Source organism: Passer montanus, unplaced genomic scaffold, assembly GCF_014805655.1.
Source record: "Passer montanus isolate IOZ18808 unplaced genomic scaffold, ASM1480565v1 scaffold76, whole genome shotgun sequence".
NCBI lineage: Eukaryota > Metazoa > Chordata > Aves > Passeriformes > Passeridae > Passer > Passer montanus.
The window spans coordinates 2030344-2047911 of record NW_024372813.1 but is presented as its reverse complement, the minus strand read 5'-3'; the positions used below and the strand labels follow the sequence as shown (position 1 = coordinate 2047911).

The following is a 17568-nucleotide window of genomic DNA, read 5'->3' as shown; positions in this document are numbered from 1 at the left end:
CAAAAAATAGAAATCTAATCTACATTCACTTCCCAGCTTGTCAGAAGGCCTCGGTGCAGAGCAGCCCCTCTTGGCTGCACAGGGGTGTCCCACAGAGGGACCCCACCAATAAATCTGTTTGATTTCCTGTTATGAGAAGCAGACAAAGAGATATGGCCAGGGATGGGCAGAGCTGTCTGCACAAGGGAAGAGCCTGTGCTTTCACCCCAGCCTCAAACCCACCCTGTCCGAGGTTAGTGAAAGTTCAGTTCACTTTGGGGCTTTTTTCCCGTTCTTTCTCCTTTCCGTGCCTTCCCGTGGGAGCTGGAAGGAGACAGGACAAAGCATTTCTTTCCTGCTGGCAACGAGCAGCCCTGAAAGTGTCACAAAAAGTTTGCTCTTGAGAGATTTCCAGTCTGAGGGTGTGATCTTGCGGCCCCTCCAGATGTGAGTAATGCCGTGACATTTTTAATGGCATTCACCGTGGTTGGTGAGAATTTCTTGGCATTTCTCTCCCAAGTGTTTTCCCCACACCACTCCTTCCTCACTCTCTTCTCCCCTCCATCCAGCGCACATTACACACACACAGAAAAGGAAAGACTTCAGGTGAAAAAGATGGTTTTTTTCCCAAATCCCTGAGGACCTGGTGACTGCAGCTGCTTGAAAAGGTTCCTCTCAGGAAGGGACATCACCCCTCCAATTCCATTTTGTCCACAGTCCAGGACTGATCCTGATCCTGAAGCCAAGATGTGACCAAGAGATGTTCCATGGCATGAATTTTCCAGAAGTTTAGCAGGTCCCCAACAACACTTGAAAGGGATTAGGATGAATGTGGTAGCATTGCAATGTGTTTTGTGAAATACCACAACAAACAGCCTTGTTTCTGTGAAGGAATACTTTCAGAGCTGCTGGGAAATCCCCAGAATATCAGGAGCCTCACTGGATCATCACTTCTCCCAACAAAATGTTACAAAACCTTTTATGGATGTAAATTTGCTCATTTGAATTTTGTGGATTTTTTGTCTTTAGAGAGACCCAAGATCTATGAAAAGGAAACAGATTTTGATAAGGTTGTGAAGGTGGAATTGAGAAGCAAACAGGAAATCCAGTGCACAGCAAGTGGGAATCCTGAGCCAAGGATCGAGTGGAAGTGGCAGCCCTGCAGCCTCACAGACACCCTGTAAGTGACTTCCCCATGGATGAACATGGTCCTCAATTGTTGGGTATTTCCAGACAGGTTTTCTTTCCACTCCATCCTAATTATCTGAGCTAAAATCATAAGCAGAGTGAAGATCTCCAGGATTCTGAGCCCAGCTGGCATCTGGTTGTGTTTGTGCACCTCGTGCATTGCCTGAATTGTGTTAAATAAGTTTAAAGTGACTAAAGATCATTGAATTTTCCTTTATCATGACCAGCAATGCCCCTCTGACTTTCCTTAGCCCTGTTGAATGCTGTGAATGTTTGACAAAGGAAAGCCAGCAGGTTTTGTGGGCAGAGCTAACACACTTTTTGCCCTACAAGAGCTTTTCCAGACAAACCTGCTGAAGACTTGACTTCCTTAAATCCATATGCGATTCATGGCACTTCCCAAGGTTTGTCTTCACTCTGCACACTGGGCTCAGGCTCCTGTGGCAGCCTTCTGTGGTGTCCCTGAAGCTGGGAGAGGGAATTGTGTCTTGCTGGGGACCCTTCTGTGCTGCAGGCTGAGGTGTGAACATGCAGCAGTCACTGGGTCAAAGCTGCCAGAGAGGAAGGGAGCCAGGGAAAACCAGGATGCCTTTGGAGATTTGCCTAAGGAGACATTCCCTTTGCTCCTGCAGCTCCCTGAGCAGAGGGGTCTGCAGAGAGAGGCCTGGGCTGATGCCCATTGCTTCCCGAGCCCCTGGGCACGTGCTGGAGCCAGGTCCTGCACAATTCTGACCACTTCAGCTCCTCACTGCAGTGACAGGGATGAAATCACTTTTCCACCCATTATAAAAATGAAGACAGATCTAGAAAGCAAGGGAGAAAGTTGCTGGATAGTGCCTTATTTTCTCACTCATTTGTTGCTGGGAATGGCAAGCCATGAGACAGGGAAATCAGGGAGAATGCTTCCCCAGGTTTTCTGTACAGCACAGGGATGCTGGGTGATGCAGCCTCGGCTTGGGAGTGCCCCTGTGTGCCTGCCCCAGGGAGGTATCCACAGTTACACTGCTCCTGGGGGACAGCCTCAGGGATTTGATGGCACTGTGGGCACTGCAGAACAGCAGGAGGCACAGGACTCTGCTTGGGAGGGGTTCAACGAGAGCAGGGTGGAATCACCACATGGAAACAGGTTCTGCATCCTTTAGGAAAACCACAGAGGTGACCCGAAATCTTTTCCAGACCTTTCTGTCTAGGGGGAGAGAATTGGCCATGAGTGCTGAATTCAGCCAGATCCAAACCAGTGACCTGGTGGCAAAGGACCTCACATAACCCTTGTTGCAGCTTTCTGGCTCTCTGATCTTATCAATTTAAATACAATTGCAGAGTGGCTCTACCTCTGCTGGCCCCAGGGGCAGCCTTATCTTGCTGCAGCAGAAGCTGGAGGAGGATTCCTGTGGGAAATGACACAGCCCCCATTTCCTTCTGTTGTCTGACTTCCTCTCTCTCTCTCTTTCTCTCCCCCCACTCTGCCTCAGCAGTGCCCTTTGAATCCCTGAGCACCAGCATTGTTCCTTAGAGCTGGGATGTGATTTTACTTCCTCTGAGCTTTTCCCCTTCATCCTCAGGACAGGATTGTGCCTTGCAGGAAGTCCCTCAAGATCTTCTAATTAGACCCTTCTGAGAGCCTCAACCCCCTGTCTGGCCCAGGGTGTTGCCCCTGTGCTTTGTGTGGCTTTGGCAAAGGCACAGCTGATTTATGGAGAGATTTTCTGCAGCATCAGCCCTTGATCAGCACCTATAAAAGTCCATTTTACCTCCTGAGACGCCGTGGTGGGCTCAAAGCCTTTGCATTTCTAGGAATGAGAAGAGCTGTGTGTCTGCTTAGTCTTACCAAGCTGAGGAAAACAGGAAAGTTTTTTGCCCTGGATGGTGCAGCTGGACCTTCCCACATGACGTGTTCCACACTCTGCTCCTTGCCCATCTTCCAAAATGAAGATTGATACATGTCTTCTGTGGAATGTGCAGCATTAAAGGGGCCTTCTGCTGTTCTATCCCAGTATTTATCCATTCTACTCCCTCAGCCCACACTTCCTGTTGGAAGCTGAACACAAGAAGACACTCAGCAACATCCACCTCCCCACAGTTTGGAGTGACTGGCATTTTGAATTTGGAAATATAACTTATATTAGCCAGATAAAACTCACATGATTTAATTAATTGGCCAGCATTTTCCATTTCTAATCTTTGCAAAGATTGGGGGGTTCATTGCTGGTCATGCACTGATTTTGTTTGCCTCTGTCAAGGTGCCTTGTAAATAATTTGGAAACGTTGCAAAGAAGGAATGGAGGAATTTCACAAAGATGTAACAGACTCCAGCAGCAACTGTTCTTAGGAGTATTTAAGACCTAAGATTATTGTCTAAAATTGACATTTTCTCAGTCCAATACACCTCCCTGCTTACCTTGAACACCATCTCTGCTTTTCCACCTCCAGGTGCAATCCTGAGGGGCCAAAAGTTGTGGTTTCAGAGAACACAGTCATAGGAAACAAGATCAGGAGCATTGAGAACACCCCCATGAGGCAGGGGGATAAAACAAAGGTATGTGTGGGATGGTCTGGGGATGATGTCAGGGGATGTTCACCCCCAGCTCGTGGTTCCCAAGCTGCTGAGGGTTCTTTGCATGCTTGGAATTCCCCAGCACTGGGATCATCCCAGATCTCTGCTGTTTACAAGTGCTGGGGTTTGGGAATGATGTCACCCACCCTATTTAAACTCTCCCAAGACTTCTGGGTCAAAACCTTCTGTGTCTCCTGCAGCCTTGAGAAAGTGTGAGAATGGCTCAGTTCGAGGGGTGCCATGATGTGAACGCTGATAAGGACTCTGAGTTCATGAAACACTTGGAGAGCTCTTGGTCCTGCCCTCTTTGTCCTGCCCCACTTTGTCCTGCCCCCTGTGTCCTGGCCCCCTTTGTCCTCTCCCCCCTTACCTTGTCCTGCCCTGTTCCCTCCACTCCCAGCAGCAGGAGCTGACCAGGTGTGGTCACAGTGCCACAGGTACCTGCTCTGATTTCCAGAGCGTGCAGGTCTCAGGTTGAAGCCACTTCCCTGGAACAATGAAGGAGGGACAACCTTCCTTGGGCACTCCCTGCCTGCTCCCCCTTCCAGCAGCCCTGGGATCAGCCTGCCTGTGTGAGCTGCAGAGATCCCAGCAGGATCACCTGTCCAGTGTCCCCCACGTGCCTGTGGTGACACTGGCTGATGTCCCACGTGTCCAGGCTGGGATTGTGCAGTGGATGTGGAGCTCCTGGCTCTGCTGGGCTCTGGCTGGGATTACCTGCTGGACTTGCAGCGTTGCTGGCTGCAGGAGTGGGTTTGCAGCTCCAGGTTTGGAGGTGGATGTTCCAGTGTCTGATGGTTCAGTGTCTGATCCTGCAGGGTGCTGGATCCAATCCTGGTTCACCTTTGAGCATGGGAGAATCCTTGAGTTAGTCCTGTGCTTAAAGTTAAGCACAAAGCTAAAGTGCTCTTCTGGACTGGGTCCAGACTAAATCAGCATCTGGCAGGATCAGTGCCTCAGCCATCTGCTCTTTCTCAGGAGACTTTCCAGTTCTAAACATAATCCAAACCAGAGCTCTGAAAACATGGAGCTTGGGCTGGGAAGGAGAAAATCAGTGTCCGCCTCTCATTCCTGAGTTTTTCCATTGCTGGGAGATATTTATAAATTGGGTTTATTTAGATGGCATAGTGCCCCTTAAGCTCTGGCTTTAATGTATTCTTTAAGAATTTTACACCTTAGGTAAAACCAATCCCCTAAAAGTGCTAATTATTTATAAAAATGGAGGTTGGTGACATTTACCTTCAAAGTTTCTTCTTTTTCTAAGACTTTTTGGTTGCTGCACAGGCTGACAAGAGCTTTGAGACTCCCAGAGCTACTGTTTGTCTCCATATATATTATATATATATAATTAGCTTTTACATATTTCATTATTAAAGTTAGGAGCTACATAATTTTACAATTTATAGTATACTCATTCTTCTTCTGTCTGGCTGAAAACACAGTCAGAGGTGCTTCCTATTAATTCTTATGTCCTGATTAAGATTTATTCAAATTAATATAACTAAAGTATAGGAATCTCAGGTTTCACTCCCTGCTTACATTGCAGACAGTTCCTCTCTTCCCCCTTTCTGAAGTTCAAGGCTCTGTGTTAATTGGAGTCTTTATATTATAGAATATAATTTTTTTTTAAGTGTCTGAGGAAAAAGTCTTCAGACTTTTCCTAGACTTTTATCAGTTCCATTCCCACCAGGAATGGAACAGACAGGAACCAGCCAATCCTTTCCCAGCATGTCCCAGCAAGTAATTCACCTACACTGACCAAGGAGATGAAAAAATAAAGATGCTGGAGTCTGAGCTTTCAAGAACTGTGTTAGGAACCTGGGATTAGCTAAGGCTGGGGGTTTTCCTGTGGGATTTGAGCTGTCCCATGAGCACTGGAGTCTTGGGCAGAAGGTGGAATTCATCTGGGCTCTAGGATTTGTCAGCACCCAAGAGTTCACCCTTGGGAGCTGAGGCACTAAAAGCTGGTCCAGCCACACGTGGAAACTTGCATTAACTGATAGAGATGCTAAAAGCATGGAATAACTCCCCTGGAATCACCAGATCCAGAAATTTGCCCAAAGCAAGCTGGCAGGGTAGCAAGCATGGGTTTTTCCAGCAAACCCCTGGTGCTCTTTGATCACATGAAGCTCTTCAGACATCTCCTGACAGAAGTGCCATGTAAAATTGAGCTCTCTTGTCATCATCCTCATCATGATTATTCCATGAGTATTCCACAGACAGAGAAGTGAATTTCACCTCCTCCTGCCTTCCTAAGCCTGAGTCTCACTCCTGAGGAAAAGCACAAGGTTGTGGTTCAGGTTTTGATGCACTTCAGTAAAATTTTGGTCAAACAGTGACCAATGAAATGGTCACACAGTTGAGGCAGTTGCACTGTGATAGTTTCATTTTCCCTGGGGTTTGGAGTCGTCACTGAACTTCTCACTTTGGGAGTTAAAGCACTGCATGGCTCCTCTGAATCTGCTTTTTTACACCAGGTGTAGCACCCGTGACTGCAGGAATTGCCTGACTTTTCAAGTCACAAGGAGCTAGGTTGCTATTTTATTTTCTTTCCTGTTAGCAAAATAACAAACTGGCCTGAGCTTGGGACCAGCAGAAGGGAATAGCAAGACTCATGCATAATTCAGCTCTCTCTGGGGGTTCTTTTCATCTCTTTTCTCCCTTTCATGTCTATATGAGAGTGGCCAGGCCACGTGGGTGTTTCTGCTGGTGAAATTCACAACCACTCAAGAAAACTGACCCAAAAATGCCAAGTTTAGACCTCCTGAAGGAACAAAAAGTCTCCATTAGAGCAGTGGGATGTGTGTGGTGAGAAGTGTGTGAGCAGCTCAGCCAGGCTGTTCAAATCTGTCACTTCCAGGAGCTTCTCCAGCCCTGTCACGCCAGGCTGTGCCAGGGAAGGGGACAGGCACAGGGAGGGGGTGGGACACAGCAGCCACTCCCTGGGGATCAGCACAGGTGTGTCAGGCACTGGAGCACAGGGAACTGTCCTTGGTGGGTCCTTGCTGGCCTTACCAGCAGCAGGGACAGCAGAAACTTTGTCTTCCCTGACCTCCTAAATTCACAACCACTCCTGACCAAAATGCCAAGTTTAGACCTCCTGAAGGAACAAAAAGAACAAAAAATCTGCAGTCACAAGAAGGGAGCAGGGGGTGGTGATTGCTCAGGACCAGCCAGGATTTACCCCCCTGCTCCAGGGGCTGGAGGGTGATCAGTCCCTCCATGCCACAGTTAACCCCCAGTTATCCCAGTCCCCAGCCCAGTCCAGCAGCTTTCCTGACCTCCCAGTGCTGCCACCAGCTCTGCTCACACTGGGGAAGGCACTGGCTGCTCCCCTTTCCCAGGGACAGAACATCCCCTGCCAGAGATGGGAGCAAAGCTGGAAGTTCTCAGCCAGCTCCCAGGCTTCTCTCCTCACTCATCCTCAGTCCATCCTTTAGCATGTTTTGAGTGAATGAACTCCAGTCCTGGATCAGGACTGTCGGGCTGTGCAAACAAGTGCCGTGCTGTGCCACTCAAGTGGATGGATTAGCAGTGAGCTGAGTGCTTTCTGTGCAGGTCCCTGCTGAAGTTCTGTAATTCCATCTCCCTGTAGCCACCTCCAGCCCAGCTCTGCCAGAGTCAGACAGCTGAGAAGTTTTCCACCCACGTTTTGCTCTCCTCATCCTCGCCCACGGAGAGCTAACGAAGTGAAAGAAGAGGGATTGTTAACTACAGCTCTCGGGTGGGGAGGGATTAGACAAAGGAAAGAGAAAGCAAGGAATAACAAGAGATATTAATTCATGCTGGCTCCAGCTTAAGGAAGGTCTCGTTGCTCTGTCCTTACTACAAGATGTCTTAAAACACTCACAGTGCACGGCTGGGGAATGTTATTTGGCTGCTTCTAAAATAACTTATTTTTATCAGTTCAGGAACATTACATATGGACTTTATTGAACTACTCCACCAGGAGTTTTCCCAGCAGCAAGCTCTATTTACTTGTCAGAGTTGTTCTTCAGAAATCAGTCATTTTATTCCTTTGCTTATTGAGCTTTAAACTTAGTTTATTCTTTCCTAGTAATTATTTATTAGCTAATAATCCCTTCCTTGGGCTCGCAGTATTGGGTGGCCTTTAGGTTAAGTAATAGGAAATGGAGTCCTTAATTCCAAATCCAACCCAGGCAATGCAGCCTGGGATGTGTTTGCTATGCAGTGAACTCCCAGGATCCCATCCAGCTCCCACTAGGAAGATGTCTAGACACGACATGCCAATAATTTGTTATTAATTAGCCTCCTGCCAGTGCTGCCTGCACAGGAGCTGAGGGTGGGACAGCCCCTATGGCACTGCTGCTCACAGGGACAGGGAAGCTGGAAACTGCACATTTCCAGGCTGTAAACAGTTCATTGATGGCATTTTCAGGGCAGAGGCACAAATTTTTAAGGCAGTTGCAGGTTTCACATCAATCATTATTCAGCTCAGCAGAGTGCTGCACTCTGTGTTTTCTGAGAAGCAGCTCTGGGGTGAGCCCTGCCTTGATCATGGAATCAATCTCAGAGGTGTTTGGGGTTTGAGGGACTCAGAGACCCTCCAGTGCCACCCCTGCCATGGGCAGGGACCCCTTCCACTATCCCAGTCTGCCCCAGCCTGGCCTTGGGCACTGCCAGGGATCCAGGGGCAGCCCCAGCTGCTCTGGGCACCTGTGCCAGGGCCTGCCCACCCTGCCAGGGAACAATTCCTGCCCAATCTCCCATCCATCCCTGCCCTCTGGCAGTGGGAGCCATTCCCTGTGTCCTGTCCCTCCATCCCTTGTCCCCAGTCCCTCTCCAGCTCTCCTGGAGCCCCTTCAGGCTCTGGCAGGGCTCTGAGCTCTCCCTGGAGCCTTCTCCTCTCCAGGTGAGCCCCCCCAGCTCTCCCAGCCTGGCTCCAGAGGGGCTCCAGCCGTGGAGCAGCTCCGTGGCCTCCTCTGGACTCACTCCAACATGTCTCAAGCTTTTCTACCCTGGCTATGATTCCAGGAGTGGAAAATACTTCTCCAGGTGCAGGGATTAAGCACACACAGGGATTATCCCCTCAGAATTTTTCCACTGTCTACTAAAGGTCCCCAGATTCTGGGATTGTGCCCCTGCAGAGTCCAACAGTTTGCACTGTTAATAATGGGAAAAGATCCCTGAGTTTGGGTGCTCATGTTAAAACCATTTTTTCATTAGGGATGGCATTTAGAAGAAGAAGATCCTTATCCCAACCTGCCACTGTGACCAAACACACACAGATTTCAAATTTCAGCTACCAAACCAACCAGGATTAGGTTAGTTTGACCACTGAGAACTTTATTTCAGATGTTGGAAAGATAACTGGGCTCCCAGGCTTAGGGATTTACCCTAAGGAGCACACGGCTGGAGTGAAAGGTTGATACACAGTGACTTCAAGGGATTCATCTTACAAGAAAATCGCTCAAAATCCTGAATTGCCAGCTCTGGGATCACATGTAGATCTCTACTGGGTGCTGTTGGTTTTAAAGTCACAGTCTGGAGGGTTCTGGGAGGTGCCAGTTGTGGGCCCAGGCAGGGAAGTGCCTGATCTCTGGTGCCCAGGTGTGTAAGGATTTGGGATCCAAGTGCACAACAACGACTGGAGCATCCAAACAAGAAAATTAATTTCTCTCTATTCCTCAGTGGTTTGGTTTTTTTTTTTTTCCTCTATTCCTCAGTAGTTTTTTTTTCCCCCAAGAATTTGTCCCCAGATTGTTTCCCACTGTCATTTACCATCTTTTTCACCTTCATATCTAGACATGACTGAGATTAGCTCCAATGAGGTCTGGTTATAGCTATTTGCCTTTTTTTTTTTTCTTTTTCTGTTTTCCCACTGCCCTGTCAGACTTTTCCTGAGTTATGGAGCTGGAGATATCAGCATCTGTCTGTGTGTGTGCTCATGAGCATTTACCTCTGGGCCACCAAGCAGCTTGAGGCATTGCATCAGTGTTCAGAAGAGCCACAGTGTCACCCCTAACACTTTGGACATGTCCCAAAATGGATATTTTATGATTTTGCCTGGCTCTGCAGCGTTATCCTCCACTTCCCAGCTAGAGCTGTCACTTAGGAAGACTAATTACTGTTAAAAAGCTGTCCAAATGTATCCCCTCCTGTCCTCAGCACGTACATTTATATTGGCTTCTGCTCTTCCCAGACATGAAATCCTCAGATCCAGCAGCCATGAGGAGAAAGATGTTGGTCCTGATTCAGCAGGAATTCCAAAGTGCTGCTCAGGGCTCTGAACATGTGCTCCTTCCCAGCCCATGGCACTGGGCCACTGCTCCAGGACCAGCACCAGGAGGAGGAGCAGGCTGCTTTCATGGCCAGGCTGCTTTTATAGCCAAGGCAGAGCTATTTTCACATCATAAATCACTCAGGACTGCACAGCTCTTTCTGTGCTGGACACCAGAGGGAGTTGGGTTTGCTGCTCTCTTTTTTCACCCCTTAATTTGGGGGATCCCCAAATTTTCTTACCATGAAAAGTAAAGACTTTTCCACTCGGCCCTTATCCTGCTGCAAATGTTCACCATTAGAATGTCAAATGCACATGGGATCAAAACCTTTGGAACTCATTTCCCTGCAGGATTTAAAGTGCCAGATCTCAGCAAATCTTAAATAACTCAGAAAATTCATCCCACACAGCTCTAGACACACTCATAGGGCAGCTTTAGGAGGGGTAAAGGAATGTCTTGTGTGAGTTTAGTTTAGGATATTAAAAAGAAAGTCCAGAGATGCTTCTGTGCACTTCAAAGAGCTCTCCGGAGATAAGGACAAAGGGCCAGAGGGTGTTAAAAGTTTTGATTCTCAAAGGCCTTAGAGAGGATGGCAAAGAAAGTGATATTTGTTCCAAATGTGAGGGCTCAGAGCTCCTCAGGTGAATGGCTGCAGGGGAAGCAGAGGAATCCTGCAAGAACATCTCTATCCTAGTGGCTCAGGCCCTGCTCACACTCCAAAGGAACACAAGGAATAATTAAAGGCATAGTCTGTGGATGTTCCTGTGTGAGCCTGAGAGGCTGCACTGTGACAGGGACAGGGCAGTGCCACATGGCTGGGCCTTGGGAGGTTAAAGGAGCACAAGTTCTTAAGGACATGATTGAGCTCAGCCCCAGGAGTGACAGAGCCCCCTCCTTTGCTGGTGTGGTGAAGCTCAGGACAAGTGTTCCTTCTTCCCTTTCTGCAATTGCCAAGTGTTACAGCACTGGCAGCTTCTCCAGAGCTTCCTTCCCCTGAACGAGTCCTGTGCAGCTCCAAGGAAGGGTTTTGGAATCAAGGGGCTCATTGCTTCCAGGGTCACTCATTGTTTCTCTTCTCTGAGGGGAAAAGCAAAATGCTGCAGTACTCTTTGTACCACATCCATAGGAATTAGCTGCTTCCCATGCAAATGTGGATATTCCCCACACAACCAAGAGCTGAAAAGCAGCAAAGGGAATAGATGGTTGTGGGACTGTGTTTGGATGGATCCTCCAGGCCCTTCCCAACAGCCTTTTGCTTGATGTTGTCACACAAAGACCTTGGCACTTTCTCAAAAGAGGACCCTGTTTTTCATGGGTAAGATAGGGAAAAAAGGAAGGGTAAGGTTTAGCAACGAGGAGGGAAGATAATTAGCTGGGCTGAGATGAGGAGAGACAAAACCCAAGTAGCAGCACTCATCTGGGACTTTCACCCACTATTAACTAGAAACAACTTTCTTAACAGCGTTTCTACCCTCACACACCCTCAGAGCCATTCCTTGTGTTCTCTTTGTGGGCAGATTGTGAGCACCCTCACCACGGAGGACAGCAGTGCCTCAGGAATCTATTACTGCGTGGCTGCCAACAAGGTGGGCGAGGAGGAGCGGAGCATCTCCTTCTACGTGTCAGGTGAGCAACCAAACACCTCAGCACAGGCAGCTGCTGCTGCTCTGAGCTCCCTGGGAGGCTCACGCTGCTGCTGAGTGCTGGTTCAGCCTCCTGGCCATCCCTGTGTGTTGTTTTTAGGATCACTCCCAATGCAGCAGTCCCGGGCTGCTCACCCCACCCAAGGCAGGTTGGGCATGTCCAGCACCAGCCCCAATGGCTCTCTGCCCTTTGCAGCTGCAGCTGCAGCCTCAAGTCCCTCTCTCTGTGCCTTAAAGCAGCACTGGTGACATTTGAGCGCTGTCCTTGGGAAACCTCTGGCAAAGCCGAGGCCTTTGTGGTGTTCAGAGGCCTGGAGCCTCTCCCTGAGCCAGGAGAAAGGTTGGTCCCCAAGGAAATCAGCAGCCACACGAAGGTGAGCAAGGCCAGGATGCAGCCCAGTCCAGGGCTGGTGGCACTGTGACATTGGAGCCCTGCCTGGGCCTTTGCAGTGCCCTTTGTGCAGGGAGGAGGTTCTCCAAAGAACACAAATCCAAACAAATATCCACTTAACCTTTCAGCACAGAGATTCTTTAGGAGTGAGATCAAGATCTACATCATGCTTTCAGGAGAGATGGCAGTTCAAAAAGAGAGGAGAGTCCAGGGACAGCCTTGTTCAAGTGCTCACCCAGAACAAACTGAAACATTTCTGTGCTCACTTTCTGGATGAGTGGATGCTGGCTGGCAGGATTTGCATCAAAATATCGATTTTTAGAACAAAGAGTGCAGAAGTGTCCTGGAAAGTAAATGTCTGATTCTCACTGCTTGGTTCCTTGCCCATGAGCAAGTTGGGAGGGCAGAGACTGCTTGTGGCAGGGATCTGCACTCCTGTGCCTCTCCTCCCTCCTGGCTTGTTTGACACCATTGCTCCAAAGGAATTCAGCACCTTTCGAATCCTTCCAGCCAAAAAAGGGCTCACCAAACACTGTTCCCATTGGTGTGCCAACAGAAAAATGCCATCCAACAATAATGAAGCAGGAGCCATGGAGGGAAAAGACTTCACCTCCATAAGAGCTGACAGGACACAGGAGAGGCTTTCAGCCTCCAAAAGATATTTCCCAAAGTTGTAACTCTTATTTCCTCAGGGCAATGCCCTTCAAGGTGCATTTTTGGGAGACACAGCTCAGGTATAAGAGGTCCCCAAGATGTCCAAGGCAAGCTGAAGACCAGCTATTAATTTTGCACCTCACCCCTTCCAAGTGTTGAGTGTCCTGCTGGGAATTCTGCCAGCTGCTGTGTCTGGGTGGGTTATCCAGCTGAACACAGAACTGCCACACTTGGTGACTAAACTCAAAGAAATCAGCCAGGAGCACAAGGTCAGATCCAAAGGCTTAGATCATCCCATGCACCTTGCACAACTCTGGTTTATTTTAATTATAAAGTTATGTAGGGGTTTTTTTCCACCCACGGTGAGCTCATATTTCAAATTTTTTATTTGAAGATCCATCTAGCAATGTTTTAAGACACAAGTGGTTTAATCATGCAGTTTGAATGATGAAGGAAATGAATCACTGGGTGAAATTACTGACAGTGGTTATGGTGGGAATGTCTCCACTCACCCAAGCAGAGCTGGAGGTGAGCTGGCCTTGGCAGACAGATGTATTCCAGCCTGTGAAGGAAAACTGGGAGTCTGCACCATTCTGGGGAAGAGGCAAACGCTGACCAAGCATGACTGGCTTTTGGAAGTGCTGTATTTAAAAATAGTGGTGTTTATGGATTAGAAAGGAATGAAAACTTTCTAAATGTGGCTGTCCTGGTGCTAAACTAGGTCATGTTGCAGCAGCGAACAGCAGCAGGGACCTGCTGTGGGAGGCTCCTCTCTGACTGCTGCTCCAGCAGGGCCAGGCTATGGGCAGAGCTCTGCAGGTTGTCCTCTCACCTGGAACAGCTGGAGCAGCTCCAGGTTTCTCTGCCCAGGAGTTTTCTCCTGTCTCAGTGTTGAGGGACATCCAGGGAGGGCCTGAGAGGTTCCAGGCAGAGGAGGCCCAACAGCTCTAAGCCGGTCACTTTATGGTTTTGAGGAGGTTCATTCTGTGCAGGTTGAACCTCAGGGCTGAGTGAAGGCTGGGGTAGAGCTTGAGAGCACATGAGCAACATGTGGGACTTTGGGACATCTGGGAAATGTCTGTAGCATTTCACAGCTCTCTGCAAAGCAGCTCCAAGTGTGGCACCCCTCAATTCATTCAGAAATTTGCTGATTTTAAAGACCTGCTCTCCCATTATCTCCTACCAACAAACAAGCTGCTGCTCCCTGAGCTGCTTTCAGACCTTCTGGCTGAATTGGGCTTAACTCACTTCTCCCTGCTAAGAAATCTGAAGATGACACAGAGGCTGAACTCCCTCAAATCCCTGTTCCACTGGGGCAGGGTTGAGATGTTTTCCCAGGACATGGCAGAGTGTTCCAGGGACACTTCCTCAGGTGTTGTCCAGGCTGCTCTCTGGGGATGTGCTCACTTCAGTCTGATGTTTTCACCACCACCTTCATTTCAGAAAAATTAATTTATCCCTGTGGAGTAATTGTCAGCAACCATTTTGTTCTTCCACTGCAGAACCCCCACAAAAACTCCCACGGACACCAGAATTAGCACTGGGCTCTATTTTTAAATTTGCATTTCTCTGCCAGCAGAGTTCATTTCATGAGGGGTCAGCAGGGTTTGGAGATCACTCAGAATCCAAACCTTATAAGGGGTCCAGAGTGATGAGAAATCTCATGATGCAGTGACAGCCCCTCCTGCTGATGTCCTGACTGTCACTGTCCCTCTGCAGCCCTCTGCAGTCTCTCCGAAAGGGATTTATCCATTGTGTCCTGGCCCAACTCTTACTCCAGGATTTTTGGTTTGTGTCAATCCAATCAAGATCTGACCCCTGCCTGCCTTTCCCACCCCTGCTTTGACTCCAGAGATCCCATTTAAGCCTAGTTTGTGTCAATCCAATCAAGATCTGACCCCTGCTCTGACTCCAGAGATCCCATTTAAACCTGGGTGAGCCATCAGATGCTCAGAGATGTCATTGTCCACCTCCAGCTCCAAAGGACATTCCAAGCAGGCTGCAAACTCCCCAGTGCCAGGAAAAGCTGCCCTGGTGTCTCCTGCAGGGATTCTCTGCCATGGACAAGTGTCACTTCATTTCATTTAACGGCTAATCTCTGCTCTGCACCTTGGAAAGGGCAGCTCTAGAGAGCTGCAGGTCCAGAATAAATCAAATTCCAGCCTTTGTCTGACTGCATTACATTCAGCAAAGTGGGATCCCACCCATCTGAAAACTCAGAATGTTCTGGGAATACAAATGAATTATGATAAGAATAACAAATAATAACCATAGCCCTTTTTCCAAGGGTTTATCTGATTGCCAAAACAACTGAGAAAAATGGAGTTAAAGATTTCTACCCAAAAGAAAATATTGCATTTCCAGCAGGAGATAAAAATCTGCTCTCAGATAGCAGAACAATGGATGAGCCGGGCTGTTCTAGGAGTTTGTGCCACTCCAAACTGCTCATTCCCAAGGTGTTGACAGGATTCCTGACAAGCACCACTGCTCCAGCTAGAGGGGCTCCCCCTTCCCTCCATCCCTATTCCTGGTGGCAAGCCCCCCTGCCAGGCCCAGGGCTGGAATTTGGGAATTTGGGCAAGAGCAGAAGTTTTGAATTACACAGATTATTGTGCAAAGCACAGGAAATTAAAAACAATTAATTCCTTGTAAATACAAATGGAGCCAGCCTTGCCTTTGATTTATGCTGCCTTTTTACCTCCCCCCCATGGCTCCTTTCCCTCTTTTGCCATGGAATCCCACACGGTGGAGAGGGAAATTCACAGCTACTACACTGTAACACAACACCAGAGACAAATGTTTGGTGACTGCTGATAAAAGGGAAAAGGCCCCGTGGTGCATTCTTTCAGCCAACTTATTAGGAGCCTTCTAAAACACAGTATCTGTTCAGAGAAAGGAAGTTAATCACTGCTCAGGTTCAGGATTATGTAAGCAAAGCTGTCGGAGAGATGAACTGACTTGAAATGTGCTCTCCAAGCTGCACTCACTCCCCTGATAATCCAGGTAGGAGGAGAAAAGAGAGAGGAGAGCATGAAAAGATAGAGCAGAGCAACTTCTTTTTTCCTCTCTTTTTTCCTTCCACTGCAATGAAAATTAATGAATATTCTATTGGAGCTGAAAGAGCTGCTTGAAAGGCAAACAAGATGGGAGAGAATAGCACAGGTTCCAGCCAAAAATATTCAAAATGCTAAATAAAAAATGTCAGGAGAAGGAATGATAAGAAAAACAAGCCAGGCCTCTGCTCCCAGAATGTTAAGTTGGTAGAAAAAAAACCTGGCAACTTTCAAGTCCAGCAACAAAGCAAAACTATGGAGCATCCTTCAAAACTCAGGGCTTGGGAATGGACACATCCCATTCACTGGGAATTTGCACCAAAATGCTGCAGCCCAAGCTGTGCCATGCCCGAGGCAGGCTTTTCCCAAGGGATGCTGCACTTGTTCCGTGTTTTGGCTGGAGAGATTCAGGAGATGTGAAATGCTGCTCATGCCACAGCCCAGTGTTCTCACTGGCTCTCAGTTTTCCCACTTGGGGAGGTCTGGATGGCCCCAGACATTCCCCCATGTTGGTAAGCAGGATTTGGACATGCTGGAAGCACAGCACATCAGGAGTGAGCAGTGTCACACAGGGCAGCCTGAGCACACAGCTGGCACCAAGAGAGAGCAACTGAGCCTAACAACACCCTGCAGAGAGCAAACTGCCACTCCAGCACAAGGAAAGAAGAGAAAAATAACAATTTCCACAGCTGTGGCCTGAGGGGGTCTCTTCCCTTTTTGGATCTTTTGTGAAATATTTTTGGGGCCAGTCTTTAAAAACCATGAAGCAAAAGCTCATGGTTCTACTCCAGATGACTTGGGAAGAAGAGAGACTTTTTAATCATATCTGAAAGCTCCTCCAGGGCTCTGTATTTTATAGAATATGTGCTTTTTTTATAAGGCAGATTGGTTATTTCAGCAACCTCACCATTTCTGCTCAGCTGTAGCTTCTGCAGAACTGTTTGCAGTGAGAGCCCCTGGCCAAATTCCAGGTGGAATTTGCAGATGGCAAGTGCAGTGCACACTTGTTCTGCTTTAACTCCTGGCCCTCTCAAAGTCCCACCAGCTCATCCTGGCTTGAGGAGGCATCTCACCAACAGCCTGGCACTGAATCATCTCTCAGATTTAGGGCAAAGTCCTGTTCAGAAGGTGGCCCAGAGTGAGCCCTCCCGAGAGTCCCATCCCTGGTAGTGTTGATAAGAGGTTCCTCACAACTCTCAGTTGCTTGAAAAACCTGACTTAACAGACAGCAGACTAATTCCAGATCACTGCAGGAATCCATGGACTTTCATTCAGGTGGATAGATCCCTAAAATTAACAAAATCTGAAGGAAATAAAGTATCTTTCAGCCCAATTTACTTGCAGGTGTCTGGCAGCTACTGCAGGGCAGCCTTTGCCCTTCCACTCAGTTTTTCTTGTTCTCAAATGGATTCAGTTTGCCACTTCAGAAAAAAAGATTTTTTTTTTTATTTTTTTTTTTTCTGGAGTGAAAAATTACTAAAAATGTAGCAAGAAACAGCTCACTCTTTCATGGCTAGGTCAGAGTCATGACTCAGAGTACTTCTCTGCTAAATATAAGGCCTCAAGGACTTAGACATCATTAGATCAGTTAATCCATCAGTGATCAAGTAAATATCCAGCATCCACATGTGATGGCAATAAATATTGGCACAATTGGAATAAGGGAGAGTTGAGGAGTGTGTTCAGAGGGGAAGAAATTGCTGCACCTGAGGGATGGGAAAGGGTTTATTTCCTCTGCAATTAATACTTTCCAGCCCTGATTGTGGAGAGGGAAGAGCTCACAAACACACTCATCTACTTGGATAGAAACAGCTCCTGATTAAACTCTCTCAGTCCATTAACTCCTTCTATTTATAAGCTTTCA

The 17568-nt window shown here is 48.0% G+C and overlaps 1 protein-coding gene across 2 annotated transcripts in view; it reads left to right on the top strand.

Annotated features, from left to right (window-relative positions):
* Nucleotides 1–17568, top strand: part of LOC120512684 (vascular endothelial growth factor receptor kdr-like) — a 127022-nt gene that overhangs the window by 68844 nt on the left and 40610 nt on the right. For both annotated transcript variants that reach the window (XM_039731264.1, XM_039731263.1), the window contains exons 10-12: nt 1009–1159; nt 3598–3703; nt 11481–11589. In XM_039731264.1, coding sequence (XP_039587198.1) covers nt 1009–1159; nt 3598–3703; nt 11481–11589 — 366 coding nt within the window. The remainder of the gene's footprint in view (nt 1–1008; nt 1160–3597; nt 3704–11480; nt 11590–17568) is intronic.